Source organism: Bombus impatiens, unplaced genomic scaffold (genome assembly GCF_000188095.3).
Source record: "Bombus impatiens unplaced genomic scaffold, BIMP_2.2 scf_0233, whole genome shotgun sequence".
In the NCBI taxonomy this organism is placed as follows: Eukaryota; Metazoa; Arthropoda; class Insecta; order Hymenoptera; family Apidae; genus Bombus; species Bombus impatiens.
The window spans coordinates 1,341,966-1,365,727 of NT_176652.1; the positions used below are offsets into that span (position 1 = coordinate 1,341,966).

The 23,762-nt window shown below is 38.0% G+C and overlaps 1 protein-coding gene across 1 annotated transcript in view; it reads right to left on the reverse strand.

The window, feature by feature from the left end:
* LOC100745046 overlaps positions 1-23,762 on the reverse strand; it is a 166,291-nt gene that overhangs the window by 93,378 nt on the left and 49,151 nt on the right. Inside the window, exon 2 of the mRNA XM_012384101.3 lies at positions 18,872-18,962. Coding sequence (XP_012239524.1) covers positions 18,872-18,956 — 85 coding nt within the window. The 5' untranslated portion in view covers positions 18,957-18,962. The remainder of the gene's footprint in view (positions 1-18,871; positions 18,963-23,762) is intronic.

Genomic DNA, 23,762 nt, shown 5'->3' on the forward strand with positions numbered 1-23,762 from the left:
TTTTGCGACACCCTGCGTGGATAACATTCTCGTTTCTCCTACTCGATGAAATCCGGCGTACGCAACTTTTTCAGTTTCTCTACAACTCGTTGTATTCGTCTCGTTCTACCTCGCGCGTTTTCCCTTTCCACCGTCAAATTTCTCTCCTTTGTTCGTTTTCCTCTTCTAGCTTCTTGGCTTCGGCCAATATAGAGAACACGCGTCTCTTCCTTCCATAATGAAATTCGACTTCCTTTCAAGCTTGCCCTCTCTGTTGTCTCCTCTTCTACATCTTCTTATTCTTCTTCTTCTTCTTCTTCTTCTATACTCGTTCGACGATACGATGGAAGACCAGGCAAATAACCCGAGCTTCGACAAAGCTTACTCGCGGAGGAACACCGTCCCAGGAGATATCGTCTCGTCCTTAGATCAACGTCGTCGAAGGAATTGTTACTGACAATAAGAAGATCACGAGAACGAGTCCCCTTCTTCTGACGAGCCGAATTCGCGAAATTTGCACCAGCTCCATCTCGCGACTCTTTACTGCGGTAACATTAGGAGCTTTGGTACGTTTGGTACGAGGAGATACTTGAAAAATTGCAAAGTTCAATAACAATGAGCGTCATCGATACCGCCTTCTCAAATTTCTTCTCTTCTTTTCAGAAATCGCGATAGTCAGGAAATAATTGAAACAGAGTTAGTTATCTGTCTGTTTCGTGTCAAATTATAGAAATATCAAATAAATATCGTTTTTGTTTAAACATTCTTGAGGCGATACTTGAAAAATTGCAAAGTTCAATAACAATGAGCGTCATCGATACCGTCTTCTCAAATTTACTTTCTTCTTTTCAGAAATTGCAATATTCAGGAAATAATTGAAACAGAGTTAGTTATCTGTCTGTTTCTTCTTAAATTTATTTTCTTCTTTTTAGAAATCGCGATAGTCAGGAAATAATTGAAACAGAGTTAGTTATCTGTCTATTTCGTGTCAAATTATAGAAATATCAAATAAATATTGTTTATGATTAAACATTTTTACGAGTATTTTACGACGTTAATATTCCACAGATCCAGTGTCAATTTACTTCAAACTGTAATTAGATATATTAAAATACTTCTAAACTAATATAATGCGGTAAACGTGCGACGTGACATAACACAGCACAATACATCACGAAAGAATAGAATTCGATAACTACCATTCAAGAACTAACTCAGCCTCACGCTACGCATTCTAACGAAGGAAACGTGCAATCACGTCTCCTTGGATGCTCGCGCAATCGTCTTTTGTACCGTAATTTCACTCGGAGCTCAATCATCCTCAATCAAATCTCAATCGCTGACAAAAAGATCACCGATAATTCCCATTGCCGCATTACGTATTACAACTTTAAAACGTATTAATATTCCTGAATATAAAATACGATTGAATTATAACAGTCGTCAAACACAGAAGTAAATTTTGATATACTCTTGAAACGAAAAAATAGCGGATCGATAGACGAATCGATCAATTACTGCTATCAATCGCTCGTTACGTGCAAGCGCTTCCTCTTAATGCCGTGAAGTGTACACACTTGAATCGACGAAGCGTTCCTTCGTTTCCCGCCGAGAAGTATCTTGCATTCTCTCGATTCCATCGACAGAGCAATTAAATTCACGCTGTAAATCGTTGCTTCCAACAATCGTCCCTTCTTCCATCCAGATCCAACGATTTTGCGTAAATACGGCGATCCCGGCGAGGTCATTCGAGTGTGAAACGCGAATCACGTTCCCTAATTGGCAGCTTTTTTCCCGTGGTAATTGGAAGCAGCGGTGAAGCATCCTCGGAACGATCTCGAATCGAAAAAGACGCGGCCAAGGGAACTTGTACGAAAACGGCGAGAGGCAACAAAACGGAAAGACTTTTTATTGCTGGAATTGGAAACGGCGGAGAGGATTCTGTCGATTTGACGGCGAGCCATTCTCCAGATTTCGATCAGACTACGAAACGGTAAACTAGCAAAAGGAAACTTTGTAACGATGTTAATAACGAAGGTTTAACGCCGGATCGAACCAGTTGCCCGGATAGTGGGTTTCAGAATTTTATGAAGATTGAAACAGAATTATGCATAGGACGTTCTAGTTCCTTTTGATCAAACTTGCACAGTTTCTATACCCGGAAAAGTATTTTTTAAGGACCTTAAAGTTTCGTTAAGAGGAGTAATGAGAATACAAAACAAGAAAAGAACTACGTTTTAGCGTCTTACGGTTCATCGAAACTGAACAAAGTAGAATTTAAAGTGACCTTCGTAAAGTAATACATTTTTCACCGTCATTGGTCTTACAACTACTATTATATCAGGTATATCGATTTTCGACTCATTCTTCGCTTCTACAGAGTCGTTGTTACTTCTGGCCTGTCTTGGGATATTAATATTTTCCACGCGAATATCGCGTGAAATCGAAGTTTCACCGAATTCAAAACAACAAACGACGAAATTACTTCTCCAACGAATCGTAGTACTTGCGCTACGCTATTCCACCAAATGACTTCTTTTATTTCATTTACAATAGTTACAAAGGTTCTCAAGGATTTCCTTTGATCTAGCCAGAACGATAGAGCTTAACTCCTTTGTTGTCCAGATTTTCAACAATTCGACAGCGCGTTCTATTGCGAGGCAATTGGAAACGTTTTTATCAGAAATCCCCGATAAGAGGAAAAGAGGTTTCGGGTACTAGAGGATCGAATCGCCGTAGTTTCTTCGCCCCGCAGCTGAGCTCGGTCATGTAACTGGGATCATTCCCATTTAACGACCGGCCGTTTCAAGATTGCAAAATGTCGCGGACAGTTCTGCTCTTCTACCGTATTTATACGAGATTTCACACGCTATTAACCAGATCGACAAGACTGCGAAAGACTGTAGCGAAAAGACTGAGCAGAGATTCGTCGACGTGATTCGATCGAACATTCGAAAAGCCCGCCCTTTCTCGATCGCTCACTGGATTCAATTAAATCCCTTTATTGCAACGACGTGTATTTTAGAAGATAATGTGTGTTGGGTTGGTACGTATGGAACGTCGTTTCTTTTTCAAAGGAAATTTTAATTGCGCGTAGTTCTTTCGGAATATATTAAACGTCAATGTAATTTCCGCGTGATTCGACGTACTCTTCAGGCGACTAACTGTATAGCTTTATTATTTAAAATATATAAGAAGGGTCAAATCTACGATTAAAGAATTCTTGGAACGAAGTAATATTAGCGTTTCTTCATTTATTGCTTCTGTTAGAATAATTTATGCGTTAAGCGGTTGTCTAGGTAAAATAGAAGATAAATATGAAATTCATGTTTTCAGTGCCTTTCGCGGTTCTTATACCAATTTTAAATTTATATGGAGAAGTCACAGGGATATTCTAATTATTAGTAACGTTAATAACATTTTGACATTTATTTCTATAAATTTCTTTAATATTGAATATGCGATACGTGAGTTATAAGGAATACCTGCATTTTTACTTTCATTTGATATCGTATCGCATAAAATTGAAATTTTGAAGAAGGTTTCATATACATAAAGCTAATATATCTGTAACATCTTGTCGTGTTATCCATAATTCTTATTTGATTAAAACGTAGTACTTTAATTCTCTTTATAATTCCTCGCGAACAATCGACTTTCTCTGACAGCAATATGCGAATTAATTTTTCAACTTTCTGCATCAAATTACAGCTGAACATTTTTCGTTACGGGAAATAGCTTTGTACGAACTTCAAACGCTCGATACAAAGGCGAACGTAAAACATAATTACATCAGGCGCTCTGCGATGAGAACACTCGCGCAAATGGTTCTAGTCCGGTCTGACGGAATCGATTCGAAAATTAATTATTCACAGAGTCGAACAAAGAGAAATGATTTATCATAAAGATAATATTGCCTTTCGTTTCAAATAGATTTTTATTCTCATCGCTGAAGAACATAAGCATAATCAGATCTATATAATCTTCTTCGTGCAACATACAATTATTGCTGCGTTATTAACATATCTATTCGAGCCAAAGAATATAAAATGAAAATACCAACGTAGTATGTGTATCGTCAGAAGAAATTGCAAGTGACAAGGAGATGGCAAAAACTGCTGAATCTCGAACGAGTTGGTTGTATGCGCTTTCGACGCTTTAGGCTGACGATAGAACAACTCCAAAAGGATTACTTCTTACGTTTCAAATGACTGCGTTTACTATTTCCGCTGGTAGAATTGTACAAATACGCATATTAATAATCGAAAATTGACCAAAATAAATTATAGAAAATTAATAATAGAAGAAACATAATGATAATATTAAAAGCATTCACGAAGAAGGATGTAAGAGGAACTTATTAATTTCTATACACTCCAATACTCTTAGGGTCTTTTTATCATCAACCTAAAACATCGAACGCACACACAGCCAGCTGATTCGAGATTTCGCATTTCTTGCCGCGTGTTTGCGAATAAAAATCTAATCTTCAAGTGCTTAAAAAGTTGGTGAAAATCGTATAAAATTCTAATTCCAAATTTTTAATATACCAATATAAATGACACTGCTTGGAAGAAATCACAAGACTACTTCGAAGTTACAAGATTACGAAGAATTTATAAAAACATTTCAAAAGTAGTGGAGATTTCTACGGATTCTAGTAGTATGGGATCTCGAAAGTCAGACAACCCTGCTGTCGCGCGAGCATGGAATCATCACGAAAACTTTCATCGCTACAAGATCTTGGGGCTTCGACCGCTGAGAATGCAGAGCTTCGCTTTGATCGCTTTCGGCCACAGTCTACAGTACTTTGAATCAAAAACGTGAAATGATATTGAGCCACCCAAGAACCTTTATGCACAGGTTCCTTAATACTAACATAGGAGCCAAGAAAAGATAAAGATCAGAGTCACTAAGGTCACCAAATATGATAACTTACGATTTTCGATAGTCACCGAGTCATTGTCCAACGATCTGGAACAAGTTTCGATCTCTGTCCAAAGATCCGAATCTCGTTCTTTTCTTCGACGCGAAATCTGACGTCTATCGAGTCCTCGTGCAACGATGTCTGGAACTAACCAACCGGATATCTTATTATTTGTTAACTTTCAAACAAAACTGCGTCGATTCTTAAGTTGTCACGAAGAAAATCTGTAGCGACGCAAAAACTTAAGCCGCGATATTACGTCCTTATAACTTTTTACGTAGTACATCAAACGCGATTACACGTAGATCTAGCGATCATTTTTCTTGGACGTAAACTGTCACGTTCAAGAAAGTCAGGAAATGTAACAAGAAATTTGGGAACCGCGCCGTTACGATCACTTTGCCATTTGTCTTTGCCAAACGATTCAAGGTTTTTGCGATGGTCAACAACGGTAGGACGATCTTCATAAAGTTGTGCACGCTTGTTGACAACCGCGACAAATTCCAGTTGCCATTTTTACCTCCTGGCGTGTCAGTTTTCTTGCAAAGTCTCTCCTTGTCTTTCTCAAAATTGCCCAACTATGCGAGTCCAGCACATAACGCGGATATACAAATCGTATTAAGCTTTAAAAATGTGACGAAGTCAAATAATTGAACGTTGTCTAAAACGATTATACAAAACGACGTTTCGCTTAAATATACAATTACGATAAATATACAAATGTAGTACCTAAATAGTCTAGAGTAAGGACAAGAAAGGATGTTCTATTTGAAGCGAAGTTTAGTTTCATTTTAACAAGCAATACCCAATGCAAAAACTGACTACAATATCTTCGTACGTCTTATTCTAACACTCGGCTCTCAACGTCTGTCTTGCCAGGTCAAAAAATGCCGATCCTCGACCTTCGCACCCTTCTCCCACTCCTTTACTCATTTAGCTTTGACGTCACCAAGGTATACACTCTTACTTACACTCTCTCTCTCTCTCACTTTCTCTCTTTTCCAGCGCTCTTACGATTCTTAGTTTATACTTTAAATTTACAACTTGTACTATCCCGAGGAAACTCGAACTTAAATATATGACAGACCAAGCATATACCCCGCCCCCCCCTTTTTGATATTATACAAATGTAGTATCATGAGTGCTTAGGCTATAGATGTCGCTGCTGGGTACGACCGCTTTTCTTCTCATTTTTGTATCGTGGATGAAAAATCGGACTCCGGTCGCCGGGATTCGAGAACCCGGGTTCCGAACGTTCGTAACCTAAGGTGCTAACCACTGCGCTGTCGTCGTCCGACTCTAGTTAGTTTCGAGTGGTGGTGTGCTATCGAGTGCCGCCACAGGCCTTTTTTCCACAATACTACACAAATATACAATTGAAATAGAAAGAAAGGGCTCTTTTTTCGTCCATAAGCCTGTGCTAATCATAGCTTTATAATTTTTGGGAAAGATCGACATGTTCTAAAAATACAGGGTGGTGCAAGCGGAAAAGGGGTGATTCTACGCGAAAAAGAAATATAGAATAAAAATTTAAAAATTTAAAAATTTAAAAATTTAAAAATTTAAAAATTTAAAAATTTAAAAATTTAAAAATTTAAAAATTTAAAAATTTAAAAATTTAAAAATTTAAAAATTTAAAAATTTAAAAATTTAAAAATTTAAAAATTTAAAAATTTAAAAATTTAAAAATTTAAAAATTTAAAAATTTAAAAATTTAAAAATTTAAAAATTTAAAAATTTAAAAATTTAAAAATTTAAAAATTTAAAAATTTAAAAATTTAAAAATTTAAAAATTTAAAAATTTAAAAATTTAAAAATTTAAAAATTTAAAAATTTAAAAATTTAAAAATTTAAAAATTTAAAAATTTAAAAATTTAAAAATTTAAAAATTTAAAAATTTAAAAATTTAAAAATTTAAAAATTTAAAAATTTAAAAATTTAAAAATTTAAAAATTTAAAAATTTAAAAATTTAAAAATTTAAAAATTTAAAAATTTAAAAATTTAAAAATTTAAAAGTTTAAAAATTTAAAATTTAAAAATTTAAAAATTCAAAATTTTAAAAATTTAAAAATTTAAAAAATTAAAAAAATAACGTCAATTGAGACAACGATCTACAGTGAGATCCGTTATAACGAGACGCGATAAAGTGCACGCGTACCGCGCGAAAATTCAAAGTCGATTTTCTCGAAAACAAAGCCTCGAACGAGAAATTTTTATTCTATATTTTCGACTTCTTTTTTCGCGTAGAATCACCCCCTTTCCGCTTGTACCACCAGTTACCAACCACTCTGTATATTTTAGGTATATCGTTTACCATTTCGCGAAGGTTGAACCGGTTTGCGGATCGTGACATTCTGTTTATATTAAGCGGAATAGTTTTATTAGATATAATAATAAAATACCACCGTCCTAAAAAATAATTCATTCTTCCAATTAATTCTTGCGAGTATCTGAAAATCGATCCTCTGTGAAACGTGTCACTGCCCTGGAAACTGACGTTTGACGAAACCAGTCGTTTGGCAAAAAGAAACGATGCTGGAAGGCGAGGGAAAATCGCGACTACGAGAATCGCGATTACTATTTCCACCAGGCGAAACTTTTCTTCAATTCTCCCAGCAATTATCTAAAGTTCCGTTGGTCGATGCTTTTCATTCTTATTCGCAGATATTTCCTAGGTTAAACTTTTCTCTGTACAGTGATCGCCGGCGACCTCGTTTCGTTTATTGCTCGCATCGCAAATCGACGGGGCGGAGTTCGCGAAACTTTCATTTAAACCGTCGGCCTTTACCCCGAATACACCGCGATACGGAACGAACAATGTCCATTCTGTCTTCGAGGTGAACGATAATAAATTACGAGCTTCAGGCCGAAATCATCGTTCGTTCCGACCGAATGAATCGGTGAAATCAATTTCATTCTGCGGGCTCCGTTTCTCTACGACTCGATCGATCTATAAAGTTTATGCAGTAAAAGACATATCGCCTCTTTTTAATCGTAAAGCGCAATAGGAACTTCGTTTTAATACCAGTCTCATTCTACGATATTTAAGTAGGATAAGGTTCTCTTCGTTTTATGTAATTTTAACGAACGTTACTGGCAAATATTATTTCACCGAGATACGCTTAATTATTTTTGAATTTTTTACTTTCACGGTCCACTAGCTAGTTTTAAAAAGTTAAGAATCAATAATTTCCACGAATCGCTGTTTCCATACCATGAAATATACCTTGTACAAAGGGAAGTAAAGTCAGCGTAGACGAAATTCGTCCGTGGCAATCGTACGATCGAAAACAAGTCTCCCGATGAAAATCGAGGCTTCGAAACGAACATAATACACGAAATGACTACAAAAGCGACACAGCGTAATGTATCGTATAATTGAAGACCATAGAGCAGACACGATGGATCACGTTATTTCGTTGTTCCTACAAGAGCAATTTTAAAATACCACTGCTCTGTCAAGCAATAAACTATTACTAAATTATCAAGTATTTCCATAAATTTATCGTCTATCGACCAAAGGCTTATATTTTTCTATCGAGCAGGTTGTTCCTCCTTTTAACTATGTTACATTAAAACATACATCCTTTCAGCTACCAAGTAACGAGTTTGACGAGATATGACGAGAATTGGAAAATCAGAAACGTACGTACCACATTTTTCCCATGTAACCTTCGATCGAAACGGACAAATGAAGCACATTTCACGACGAGTAAGTCATCGGACACCATCTCCGTGTTTTTCACGCGACTCTAATTGCACGATCAACGTGAAAGAAGTGGAACATGACAGAGGATACGTAATGGGAGGGGAAACCGAGATATCGGTGCGTCGCTCGGTATTTGCATACAATGCACCGCGATGCGTTGGCCAGACAATGCTGGATCGGCCCTTCTTTTTTTTTTTTTTTTCTCTCGTTCGAACGAGAACAAGGCAGGTAGAGAGGACAGCGGCGTGTTCGTGGTGGCGTAACGTAAATCATATCTCTAAATAGATTCGGATCGGGTGGTGGAGTCGGGACTACCATAAACAGCAGAACGGATCCAATCTGACCTGGAATCGTATCCGAATCAGTCACGGGATCGCGTGTACCGAGCTGGCCAATTTTGCAACATAATTACTCCAGTCCCTCGACTGTATCGATTCTTTCCGAAGGCCATTTGATTTGTGATCGCTGCTGTTCCCCGTTTCACCTTAATTCGCGTAGCTATGATCGCGATTCCTCTTTGACTTTTACCGGAATATAAAGCACTCGAGCCTGTCGTCTTAAACTTCAAACTGGAATTTATTGCTCGAATTACCGTAATGTAAGTAGCGTGCAAACACTATTCTTTACTTAGAATGAAAATCGTACTGTTGAGAATAATGCTACTTTATTATTTTAACTCTTTACGATCAGCGGTATTTTCCAATCTTCGTCTTACTACGGAGCGCGTTGATTTCAGCAGTCACTGCCGCCAGAACAGTACGATCGTGTAATGTTTCGCTATATCGGTATTTTACCAACAAAATGGAATAGAATAAGATATTTATATAGTATATACTATGTTATATCGAAATTATTATTATTTATTTACAATGATCACGGTATATGTACAATGCACGATACAAGGGAGTTCGTTCGTTCGAGACACGTGAGCTCCTCAATATTTAATCGATATCGCGGATATCGTGACAGCGACCATACTCGAATCCACGCCATTCCTCACTACCTGACGATGAACCTTTAGACTTTGACCTTACCTTTGCACATGGCCCAACACCAAACTTTCCCTATCGCGTAGGGCACTCAGGATCCTCTCCTCGCCCTTTAACTCCAACAAACTCGACATACAAAACTGCGAGCATTCGACCACGAGACTAGTCTTGTGTACAGTTTTGACCGTGATTTGAACAACTATTTTAACTTCGCTACTTCATTGTGATATCGTACTTAATCATGTTCGTGAATAAAAGCTTAGAAAATTATAAAAGCACAGTCAAGTTGAGTTATAGCTCAGCTACTCCTTTTTGTAGCATTAATTTTACGTGACAATATCGTTGAGGATCGATCGTCTTCTTGATTTTCTGTCGCGATGCGTGTACACTTTAACGTTCCATACTGTAATCGTCAGAAACTCGTGACAATATAAATTATTACGTTCCTATGTACGAAAAGCGGCGACGTCGAACCACGCTCGATATAGGAGCGCAAAGGTTTAAAACAGTGTTCGGTTCGTTCGTATTAAAATTTTGCGACACAAACACCCTGGACAATTACTTCGGCAATTTTCCCCGGATTACGACTGAATATCGTGGAACGATTTAATCAACCAAGAATGTCGAATCATCGATTTCCGTTGACGTTCGCGTAAATTCGATGTTTACGAGGATGGCGATAGAATCGCGAAATTTCCAGTCGGACTGGAACGTAGACGAACGGTAGGAAAAGCGATAGAAATAGAAAGTAAAAGGGACAGTCGGCGGGCGGCGGGTAATTTTTATTCGAACAAAAAGCTTAATCGACGCGTGCAGGATGGACCAATAAAATCGCAATCACGGTGCACCGTTCGTTCGCTGGGAACGCTTGGTAATCATTGCAATTGCGATTCGTTTGTTAAACGAATTTGGAAAGAGAATACGGGGGGACCAATTGTTCGCCGCTGCTCACGTTAAATACGCCAGCTAATTACCAATTAAGCGCTGTACACAAAGCTGCGTGGCTCGCGGCAGATGTTGCTGTTTCCAGGACCGATTCATTTACTCTGTATGCGCATAAATTACGGAAAAACGTAATTCGCGATGCCGCGACAGCGTGAGTCGTTTGGCCGATCGGCGATCCCGATTCTTTTGTCAGTCGATAAAAACCAGCCGAACCTGGAATCTAGTTGCGTATCCAAGGGATTTCGCTCGATCGCAAATGCTTACTCGATAATGCTCTTTTCATACTTATCTCGAGAATCGTTCGAATTTTCTGTGCCGCGTGCTCGGTGGTTCGTTATGCAAATCGCCGCGCTCGTGCAACGTTCGCGTAGAATTTCAATAAATCCGATAGCGAGAAACATCGAAATTTAAATGTTTTTTGAAATCAAATTTGAGATTCGTCGCAGCCGACCGTTAAATCCTACGGTTTCACGATAATGACTGTGAATCGCGTTCGATATAATATTTAATTAATCTTTTGCGATTAATCCCCAATACTTTGCACCCGTTAGCAATGCTAAAGATACGCGGCACGATTAAGTGAAATTTATAAGCATTTAAACGCGTATAATAATTTAAAATCTAAGACTACTTGCGCGAGTTCGTATCGATACGAGTTACCAATATTGAGAAATCCTTTTTCAATTCTTTTAGTACCAGAAGCAAAATCAAGACTCAAATTAAGAAACAATCGAGACTGTAACGTCTGGTATTTAATATCAGAAGTTGATGCAATTAAAGAATCAAATATTTAATCCACCTTGAATCTCGGAAGTGCTTCAGAATCAAATGCTTAAGGCTGCGAGAACAATGAAATATTTAGTACATCCCACGGGTCTGGAAAATTTTAAGACCTCGGGATATCTCAGAGGCTACGAATGTCTTTGGAATCCAACTATCTTGGACGTCTAGTGGATTCTAGATGATCTCAAGAATTTGGCCAATGTCAGGAGGCCTGGAAGATTCCGAGGATCTTTGCGATCCTGATGACCCCAGATATCTCTGGGAATAGTACGATCTTGAGGTTTGAGGGTTTCTTGGGTTTCCACGCGGTTATCGGATTTTGAGCAGTCTAGATAGAACTGAAGTTATCTACATCGGATTACACGAGCCTGCAAGCATTTATATCGTACACCACGTGTCGGAAATCTCCTACGTCGAACTACACGAATCTCGCAACTGTAGCAACAACTGCGTTACCTCGTATGATATTGGAAATAGTTGAAACATCTATCTACACTCAACATTATTATGTGTCGTTAAAATAAACGTAATTTATTTAAATATAAGTAAAATAAATAGAAAAAGATCTAATATTCGTTGCTATGTATGGTTAGACTCGTGGTAGACGGTGAGATGTGTTGTTGGTTAAAATAATAAGGAGACGTGTTGTTAGTTAAAGTAAGAAGGAGACGAGTTAATTCGATTAACTATATTTACAGATATTATGAAATGTAGAATACAAAGTTAATCGCAAGCGTTGCTCGCTTGATGATACTCGTTATAAGATTGCGCGATACTGCGGTACTGATACTGATTGTCATGCTGACTCGTTAGACAGATTCGTTATACCTATTCGCCCGACTGACTGACTGACTGATATTGACTGGCGTGACTGACTGTGTCTGGAGGACATGGTCGTCTATTTATACTGGTCGAGGGGGATATCGAAAGGTTTGAACTTGTCGCAGGTTGTAGGTTGCGCGTAGCAGCGAAATTGCTTCGTCCAGTGTTTGTTTATTACATTATGTGCGTCGTGCAGCGTTAATCCTCTGTGGCAAAACAACTACGTGAGGCATCTTCGTATAGAAACGTTCTAAAACGCATTAGTACAGGTTGGACGTATTACAAATTCAATACGTTTGCATAATTTTGTTTGAAGCCTGTTTATTTTCGTATGATAATCATAAATAGATAAGTCAACCGAGGTATATACTTATTAAAATATAGAAGTTTACTCCGCTACTTTTACTTGATCACGCAACCTACAATGTCCAGATATTTATATTTCCTTTGCCTTCGTAATAAATTCGTCGAGCCAAGTCGATCATGTTCCCAATCTATTCGATGTTAAAAATCTAATATAATTTTTATTAAGGACATATAATCGTACAATAAATTAAAATAATATCTTGTATATCTACGTAAATTATATTTTTACGATACCCAGAAATATCCTAAAAATACCAACAGGCTGTACTCATAACGCATTTCCCCGCGAACTGCCATGAATTACCATTCATAGCTTTCTCCTCGCGCCAGCGAAACGCGATTTAAGGTCGAGAAGAATTTCTCGTTGGACTTAAAAGAGAACGTAGTCAGAGATGCGTTCGCAGTGGCGCCAAGTCTCGATGGAACCCGTTTACGGAACGTTTATGGGATTTCACCAGCATGCAGAGTGACAAATACTTACGAGTTAAAACGACAGCCTAAATCTTTTTCGGGAATTGAATTTCACAAAAGTGCGTGACCCATCCGCTACGGCTGCAACCGGAACAATTTCAAGGAAAACAAGTTTCAAGATATTTCTACGAGTTTCTTCGACTGTGAAACTCTTCGAAATTCTTTCGTTCCGATTTGATGCACAGCTAACGTTACCGAACCTTCTTTTTTTCATCGTATAAATGCACGTGCAAAAAATTTATTGGAACGAATAAATAATTTACTAAGAACAAAGAAAAAAATATAATGTCGTTGGTTCGATGATATTTCTAATATTTACCGTTTATTGTTTGTGCGTAGGCGTGGGATCTAAATATGGCGATACATGGAACTAAATAAAATTTGCTTCGTTAGTTCGAATTATGACTTTAATGGCGCCTATTAAAATATTTTACGGATCGTACGGGTCATCGTTTTATTATTTCTGTCAGCGGGTAATAAAATTTCATGGAGCTTATGGCAAATTACCTTAATGGCCGTAATTTCGATTATCCACGACAGAAACCATACTGCATAAAACCTTCTTTAACGTGAACGAAACCGTACGTGTCCCCCGATAGATCGCATAAAATATGCAAAAGGAAAACCGATCAAGGGACACTCGCAATTATGCTTCAATTAGTTTCAGTAGCTACACGCGTATGCATTTCATAAATGCAAAATTCCTCCATGCTCCACTTTCACGTCGTATGCAGGAAATTTGCAAATTTCTTTAATTAGAATTCCAAGCATCAAAACGACGGCGTATAAGTGCCACAAACACGAATATTACAAATTCATGCGCGTAATCGCAAAGACGCGTCTCTGATTACTGCGAAAAGTGACGCATATGTTGCGTCGTCTTAATTATTTCGAATTTCGCTACTGGACTCTCATAATCGGTAAAATAACTCCTGATGTGATTTTTTACTTTATATTTTTGTATGTTTTGATAGACGAACTTAGAAAAATAAACAAAATGAAATTATTAGTTAAAATAAAAATAGGTGTTTCTATCGAAGAAAAAGGAATAATTTAAAGCTATTTTAACTGTTAAGTTATAATCTACTTTTAATCGATATCGAATCAATTTCAAACATGACGAACAAAACTTTGACCAAATTACATAAATATAAATTCATATATCGAAAATTATTTTAGAAGATCAAAGATAACCAGATCTCCTATAGAATATCAATCCTTTTTTACGCAACGATTCCGCAAAGCGACTGATAATGTTATTGGTCGTTTAACAAACAAAATAACGCAGTATTAAACAGTAAAAGTAATACGATTATTCCATGTTTGGCCAGGCCACAAAAGACATCGAACGCATCAGCAGGGATTTTCATTTCAATAGAAGGATTATGTGGTCGCATCGCTATGTAAATAAATAGCTCGATCCTCCGGAGGATCGTTCTTGTTGGTTTGTCCAACAAAATTGTATTTCGATTGGAAACATTTTCGAATCTCGTCTGTGAAATATCAATTAAGTCAACCATTTTCATGAAACGAATCGACGATGGCTAACCGTATCTGGAACTGTTATATTTCAATCCCCATCATATTATTCTAAATTTATTATTACACCTAAAAGATAAATATATATCTTTTATTGTTTCTTAAAATATTGAACGCAAGGCGAGAAACCATGCATACAAACTTGTGATTATTTCTGATGTTAGAAAAATGTAATTAGATCGGAAACGATGGAAAGGACGTAGTAGGGTTAAAAAGAAACAACTTTGAATCTACTTTGTTACTTCTTCCTCTGATTACCTATAATATGGCTTTGGAACAAATTCTAGAAGATTATTTAGAGAGAAAATACTTCTTTCCGGATCGAAATGAGTTTGTTCTGCTTGACTGGAAAAAAAGTTGATATCGGAAAAGGAATTTCCTTGAGAAGTTTACACTTTGATCGATACCTTCTTTGAAGAAGAAAATATGTTGCTGTATTCTGTCTGGTTCTTTGAACCTGATGATATTTTAAGATGTTAAGATTTCTTTTCTTTAGCTAATACCTTGATAATTATTTTAGAAATAACAATATACAATAATAATATGTAAATAATAATAAATGACATTTAAATTGTAATTTATACACCAATAAATAACGTTAGACTTTTGAGAATTTTGCTGATAAGAGGAAAATGTTTACTTATTTGAAAATAAAGTTAACTTAGCTTAGACCGATTACTTGGTCGATTAAAACCCAGCTAAGTTTCGATAATTACGATTAATATTTCATTGCCAATGAGTCGACGCTGTTCCAAAGTTTCTCATTCTTTCGCTTGTTCTTAGTATTAAACTTCAAAATCTGAAACGTAAAGACTTGCAACTATAACAACGATTGAAACGAAAAAGAAAAATTATGACTTCGTATAAGGTTACATAATAATGTGATATAATAATTTTCCTGATTGTCCCTCGGTGACGAGCAAGCACAATAATAAAAACACAATGTCAGAAAAAAAGAAATTTTTAAAGAAGAAAGATGAAATTTCTACACATTCGGACACAAAATAATTTGTATCTTCCCTAAATAGTACGAGGATATGCAGGACACGCTGCTGCATAGTTCGCATTTATCGAATAAGCAAGGGATATGTAAGCGATAATTGCTCCACAATTCCGCCATTTCCAAAAACCAAATGCAAATTATTCTCTTCTTTCGCATCTCGAAAAATTTCCATCGAAACGATAGATTTCTACGTTCCGAATAAATGTTGACCGTTTTCTAATTTAACGTTCTACCCGGTACGGATCGAAGAGGATAATCTATCGCGGTGCCTAGCGCCGACCGGCTGTCATCCCGGCTCGATATTTTAAAAGTTGAAAAACAGTGTCAAAAATAGACGATAGGAGAACAGGGGGAGTAAAAAAGGAGGGAAAAATAGAGACTCGCTTTGAGGGCGACGGGCTGGTTTTTCCGCTTACGTGGGCGCGCTTAATTTGCCCTTTTTACTATCCGACCGTCTTGTCCGCGGTAAAAGCCGCCATGGGAATCGGGAGTGAACTTTTCAATCTCGTGGCGGATTCTTGGCTTCCAATCTGCTCCCAATATCACCGGGTATTCGTCGAGCTTTTGAGTTCCGCCGAGTGAATTCCAAAGCTCCCTCTTCACCCCTTGATTTCGATGCGTCGAGTTTATCGAGCGGATAGAGAATCTCGTTCGTGCCACGTCCCATATGCGCCTTTCCTCCCTCTCTCCCTCTTTCTCCACATACGCATTCATGTATTAGTACATACTCGTTCGTAAATATGTGAAAGCTTTGACTGATTTGATATCAACGATACACGAAAGTTGCTAATATATGTAAATTAAATGGCAAGCTAACGATCTAAAGCGATATTTCTCGTAGAACGTTAACGTTACGTATGTATGTGTCATACGAAACGTGAATTATTCGTCGAAATGGTAGCTGATTATTTAAATGGCTTCTTGATTCTCGCAAATATCAATTTTTCCCCTGCGCATACCGAGTTTTAGAGATAAATTTCAACCTGCCGTAACATTCTACGATGGCGCTGCTAAAAGATAAAAGAGCGCTCGTCGGTCTTCCTTTTCCCAATTTTCTAACTAAATGATACTCCTTCGGAGAAAAACGAGTGTACACGCATATATTTTTGAACCGTAGTGTACATTCGAATGTAACGTACGGTGTATCGAGGTCTTATCGCGGACTATCGACACACGAAAATTTCATAGCGAAACTTTGTTCGTCGGCCATTCGATCATACGACGGTTGTAAATTCATTTATATACCTTGGTCGAGCAGTCGAGAAAGGATAACTTTGTGGCGATGCATTGTGATTGGCAAGCATGAACGTACGTGCTATAGAGCCGCGGTGATTTTCACGAGCTTTTTTCTCAACGTTCGGTTCCAACGGATTTATAGTTATGGCATACACGACGTGGATATGGTATCTTCTCTTTTCGACCTTTTTTTCGGCTGGTTTTAATAGCGCAAGAGAATATGTTTCAGAAAAAGAAATATGATATCGGAGCTATCCCTACAGATTTTTTCATCGCTATGATGAGCGTTAATGGTATTTTGTATTCTTTTAGTTGTTACATCGGAAAGAATTTTTTATCTTTAATTGGTATCGTTGGATCGTAGGTAACTAAAATAATTTGGCTTTAACTGCTCAACATTACGGTATTTTTAATTTCAATTTATTTTAATTTCAAAATATTCGATTCTACTTTGTATTTTATATTTTACACGATACAAATTATCGATCTTTTCTATCCCGTATAATATAGATCGGAAATTAAGATTAATCATCGACCTAAATTATTATGGTTCGCCATGATCCCATTCTTTCTTGTCGAATAATATTAGCAAGGTACGACTTTAGAATATTCTAGAAAATATATTGAAATTTTCGAAATATTCGTGTTGTAAAATGCACAGGTAAATAGATACCTCAAACAAATCCCTTTCGTCTCTTGGCTAATACTGTTGCAAAATTTCAATATTTCTAGGATACTTGCATCTCGCGGTTCGTTAAAAAACACTTTCCCTTTTCCTAAAAAACAATTCCCTTTTATCTCGTGGCTAATACTTTTGCAAAATTTCAACCATTTCTAAGATGCTTGCATCTCGCGGTTCGTTAAAAAACACTCTCCATTTCCTTAAAAAACAATTTCCTTTTATCTCGTGGCTACTACTTCTGCAAAATTTCAATCTTTTCTAAGATACTTGCATCTCGCGGTTCGTTAAAAAACACTTTCCCTTTCCCTAAAAAACAATTTCCTTTTATCTCGTGGCTACTACTTCTGCAAAATTTCAATCTTTTCTAAGATACTTGCATCTCGCGGTTCGTTAAAAAACACATGAACGATGAATAATTGACAGGGCGAGATATAACTTTCGAAAGTCTTGCGGTATCAAATAAAAATTTTAATTAGGAAACTTCATCAATATCCGGATGAACGTGGTAGGGACAAACTGATTCGCGAGAAGCGATTGCACGAGGAACGAAAGATTGAGAACGACGCTGACTAACGAGATTAAGAATTGAATTCGCCGATCCCGATCTAACCTAATTTTGCGCAACGACTCGACCGTAAGAAGCTTCCCTCGATGAGAGCACACGAGAGACGACACACAGCGAATGTTGTAATTCTTATTGGCGAAAAGACACGTGGCTCTAATTAACTTCGTGTCGTCGCCAGGGATTTAATCCCGTGGAGAATCGTTTCATCGACCGAGCAGTAGAAAACGGCAAGACTCTGCATCTTTCGTAATGTCGTGGAACCGCCTATGAAGAGAATTGAAGCGCTTCGAAACGAATTATTCCTCGGAAATACGAATTTTCCCTACTGTTATACATACAGTGACTATAAAAAAATTGTTGAAAATGACAACGTGAGTTCGCGCTCGCCATCCATGTGCGGATGCGCTAGTTCTATCGTGCAGGTAACCGTTCAAAAAATTTGTTCTGACACGATCACTGGCAGCTGATTTTAACACGTCCATTGGTCATTGCATATTTATTACGTTCAATGTTATATGACAATGAATAACATTTATGTAAATTTATTTATAGTATAAAAACTGAAACATATGCTTCACATGTACGCCATTATCATGAAAGTCTTCTAAAAGTTTTGTCACTTTCAATTTGCATTTTGTACGTATCGTAGAGTGTTAAACGTCTCGATAATCTTGTTCGTGAATTATTTATTGTTTTATTTTATTTTCTGCACCTTTTGTATCGTGTTACCTCCATATGATTTTATCACTTATCGCCCTGACAGCTTTTTGGACAGACAGCTTCGAGGACGTAAACGCGAACGTAGGCGATTTCCAACGTGTTAATTAAACGAAGTAATAAATGATATCACTCACTGATGTTCTTTTCCCTGTACTGTTGCAATGCGTCGCTGGTGAGGCAGGCGAGGACCAACCACACGACGAAGCCACACCTTCTCATTTCGACCTGCAAGGTAACGCATGAATTAATTATAATGTGTTTGAGAACATTCAGAAACCGCAGCAGTTCTCCAGCCCATGCGATTGTCTCGCTGTTCACGCGATAAAATACGTGTACGCTCAGCGAACTTTCTGAATGGCAAATACTTGTTAAAATTTTATCAGTTTGAATTATTAAAAGCAACGCGGTGGATTGTAAGCTGAAGATATGACTAATAAATAATTTGAAGCGAGTAATTTATTTCTTACCGAAAAGTATACTATTCATAAAATTTTACAATCGTTTTATAGTAATTTCTATAGCTGATGAAGAACAAATTTTATTACTGTAAATTCATTCAGCGTGGAACGAGTGCGAAAAGTCTGGTTTAAAACTCAGCTTTCTCGTATCCCACATACGCTGCTCATACATTCGACGCTTTTCACGAGATTCGTACCACTGACGCGTCGATTTCTACGTAATTTACGGATTAAATTTAACTACGTATTACCCGACTCAACCTCCGACCAAAAGCATTCAAAATCACAGAATTGGAAGATAGTAAGAGTAACGCAGCTTCGATTTTAATCCTTGGAAACGTAAATGCGATCTGACTCGTCTTTGACAGAATCGAAACAACGCTCGCGAACAAATAAATAATTGCTAAATAACAAAAATTACAACGTACAACAGTTTGTCGATGGAGTATCGAACGAGTCGATAATTCTTAGTTAACGTAATAGATTAAATTCTTCCCAAACAAGATGAAGCTACGTGGCATCAAACGGTATAGCCAGGTTTCCCGATCACCTACGATCAATCTCTCGCAATCTGCCATAGTCTATTTCGTCATAACGTCGGTCGTGAACCTCTTTCGACAATGGAACAATAGCGAGGCACACGCGCGGCTGCCACTATCTACACCTCGACAATGTCGTGAAACTGGTAAACTCCCGACTGCGAGAACAAAAGGGTCCTACAATTTGACTTTGGACGATCAGATCGCCACGAACAGATGTTAGTATTAACAGGCTGTATACGAAATGGACGGAGATCATCGACGGCGCTGCCGTGCGGTAATCGATCGCCGTAATGCTTTCATGTCACTGACAACTGTCGTGCGGTTCGAAGGGGTCCCAGTGGCAGTCTGGCCTGTCACGAATCAAAAGCGAGCCGGTACGATGAGATCCTGTCTGCCAATTGTCGGCGTCGATTGCCCGCTCATTAACGCATAGTCTGCACCCTGTCATACCTATCTGCGTCTCCTAGTCGATATCTCGTTAATAGTCAACATTGTACGCGAGTACGAGTCGTAAAACGTCAGACTGCCATCTCTGGAACCAAGTTCGATCGTTTAAACTAATTAACGAGATTCTCAGCGGACAATTACGTAGCTGGATTCATAAACCACGAGAACCTAGAGACTCTAGAGTCTAGACCCTCGTCAAACGGAATGGCAGAAGCGTTTACATGCGTCGGATTACAATGCTCCATTTGTCGGAGATTCGAAAGTTTACATGGTTCGGAGAACTTTTGGACAGCTCGGAGTTTCCAGGGTTTAGGCTTTCCGTGATGCTTTATTCTAATTTACTATCGAGAGGTTTTAGAAAGCGAAGAGTTCTTTTCGATCCTCTGTTCTGTTTGCGTTTCGACTATTCGCGGAGAGACGCGATCGCAAGAAAGCACGTCAACGGGAAGCAGTCGTAAATTCCCGTTACGATTAGATAATCGACGCCACGAAATGATCGATCCCCTGATTTCTGTTACGATAATAGGGGTAGTTCGATCGAGGTTATACCGAATTAACAGGTATAAAATAATGTTTGTTCCAACAACTTTGTAAAGAAGATAATTCCATTGATGCGTATGTACAAGTTAAGTAGATGATTGATTTCAGGATAGAAACCCGATAATGACATGTTGACTATTCTAACGATAAAGAATAAGTAACTTAAAGTGACGATGCTGTGTCGGAGGAAAGCTAGCGATGGGTCTGTCTAACGCAAGGGACCATCGGATTTATTGATGACAATTTTGGTTAGGAAAGTGAGGGCAGTAGACATTGCTTCTGATTGGATAAGCGAAGATTGGTGGACCAGGAAGGGTCTTAGCCGCCCTCGATAGAAAGTTGTTAGTGGGAAGTGTACGCGAGAAAAACTAACTTTCCCGTGTCTTCCCGTAGTAAACAATAAGCTTTAGAAACGATTCAGTAAAGAGATGTTTGTTCGGTCTGAAGGATCCGGTTCATGAACATCTGGTTCCCACCTTGCCCGCGGTGTGTAGCCTGGTCTAGGTAGAGTGTCGCCCGACGTAACAGTTTGATTTACATTAATGTTCAAAAGCATACATATCGTATCATTTATCTTTCACAGGTATTTTAAGAGTGAAATTGAACCGTGATCGTAATTGTACTTATCCATTAAGGACTAAATTATAACATACAAGTAAGGTAGATTACTTAACCAATTACCAATTATGGCAAATAAGATAAATATTTGCCATTAAAACAGTCTTCCTTTATCGTTAAACAAAATTAGCTAAGCTAGAAATAATAAAGAAATGTCAGTAAATCACTGTGTAGTTAACCAAAATCGCCTGCAACTTTAACCCAATCCACATCGTACGCTACCCAAGCAAATCCGCATAAAGGTGGAACTCCACCGATTACACAACACCCATAACAATTTAGCACGCTGTTCAGGCCAAAATCGTTCGCTGAACGGCAACGTTTCGCAGAATCGCGGAGGCGGACCAACGCTTGCCAGAATCTCGTTAATTTCGCGGATGAAGAGCCGTCGTCGCGCGGATGGAAGTTTCTACTTTGCGCCGCCGATCGTATTCATGGGGAAAGGTCTTGGGACGCAAAGGTCTCGAACGTCGTATACGTAGAACTCGGCTGGCGCCGAACAAAACATTTTCTACTATCCCCCGATCGCGTTTCGAAATCCTCAAAGAAATGCATCCATGTATAGGTATATAGAGATTTCATAGGATCACGTATCGTTCTCCTTACAACTACAGATATTCCGTAATATCTTGCTTATCCTCTCATCGACGATGCTGTAACTTTTACGTTGTTTTATTATCTCAAGCTTCGTCAATCGCTAGGGTTATTGGTGACTACCTTTTGCGTTACAACGACGTTGTATCAAAACATGTTCTCGTGTATAGAGCTTCTAATATTCTAAGTTTCGCATATTCTCATTTTTGCTAGAAATTCTAGTGCTCTGAGACTGTTAACAAAGTGTTGTTTTCCATACACATATACGTGTACAAGAGATTAATTCCAGGTACTCTAAAGTACAAGGAGCTCTGTTGTCGATAGACGGGGTAGACTTGTACATGTTTATGAAAAATGTGGAGATGAAAAAATACGTAAGAAAGCACGTAATATAGAAAAATATATGAAGCGTGCGAAGTACAGTATTTGTTGTAATACTATTTAATACGTGAAACAATTTTTTACCTACATATGAGCTCCATTCTTTTAATCATCTCCACGAGAATATGAATTCGCATAAATAATCGTTTAATCTCCAACATCGAGACGCTGTTACTTTAACGTCTCAGTACGTGTACGATGAGTTTGTGAACAGCTAAACGCGAATTACCTACGATTTTAAGTAGATTCTAAATCGGTAACAACACGCTGACATAAGCACGATACAACTAGGAATAAATCGAGTAACACAGATGATGGTCAAAAATCGACCAGGGCTCGAACCGCGGGCACTTTGGTCGCGAATCCGAGCTCGAGACAGCCGAGTCAGCAGCGCGTCTTTCCGATCGTCCTATGATCGAGTCGTGCGACCGCTGAATTCTCCGTTCGTGATCATCTGCGATATTTACGTGCGCGGTTCCTTTGAGAATCGTCGAGTACAAACTGTTGTCCTTATCCGGTAGCTGCCCGATCGCTGGCTATTTGTATAAATATTTGCGACAGCCCGGTCGACCATTTGCATGTAAACGTTGAACAAAAAGCATCTTTTTCTCTTTGTGTATCTACCGGTGTATCGTATACGTGTTTAAGAATTTGTTCAGATCTGGTAAGAATTGTTTCTGCTTGAATGGCGCATGGGGTGTAGGATTCGGTGAGAATGGATGCTTACGAGACCTCGTGGCATAATTTTCTCGATATATTATGCGGATGCTGTGGATTTCTCGGAATGGATTTCAGATGTTTCAAAAATTTGTACGTAGATATATCGCTTAGGAGGGTACGTCATTTAATTTTAAAATACGTTATCGTACACAAAGATTTATTAAACGCCTATATTATTTGCATATTTGGTATATTATTCCGAGTTATTTCTTCATACTTGGCATTTACCATATTTGCTGTAAGAATTGCACGATTAATTTATAGAATATCCTATATACCATCGTCTTGATAAGGACAGGAATTTTTCCCATGTATATACGTGGAAATTTATCGAAAAGTCAATCAAAATTTACGCGACTTGATACTTTACGTTATAAAGCAAAACACACCGGTTCAATTTACACCAAGCATTCGACACGTCCAATTTATACCAAACATTACATTTCATTCGACCACTGTAAATGTCTTGATATTTACGACCGTCCATGCGCGAAGATACGAGTCGTTAGTTAAAATCACTGAAAATCCTGATACAAAGAGTTCTAACAGAAACGAAGATCTCCCTATAGCCGTACCAAATCAACCCGTCTCGAGTATCCAAGCCACTCTATACCTTCGAGAACGAAACCATCTAAAGAAGAGACCGAATGAAACCCATAAAATAGCAGAGATAAAAAGGGATGGACAATGTCGTGCTCCATATCCGTCACGGTTCGTTCGCGCTT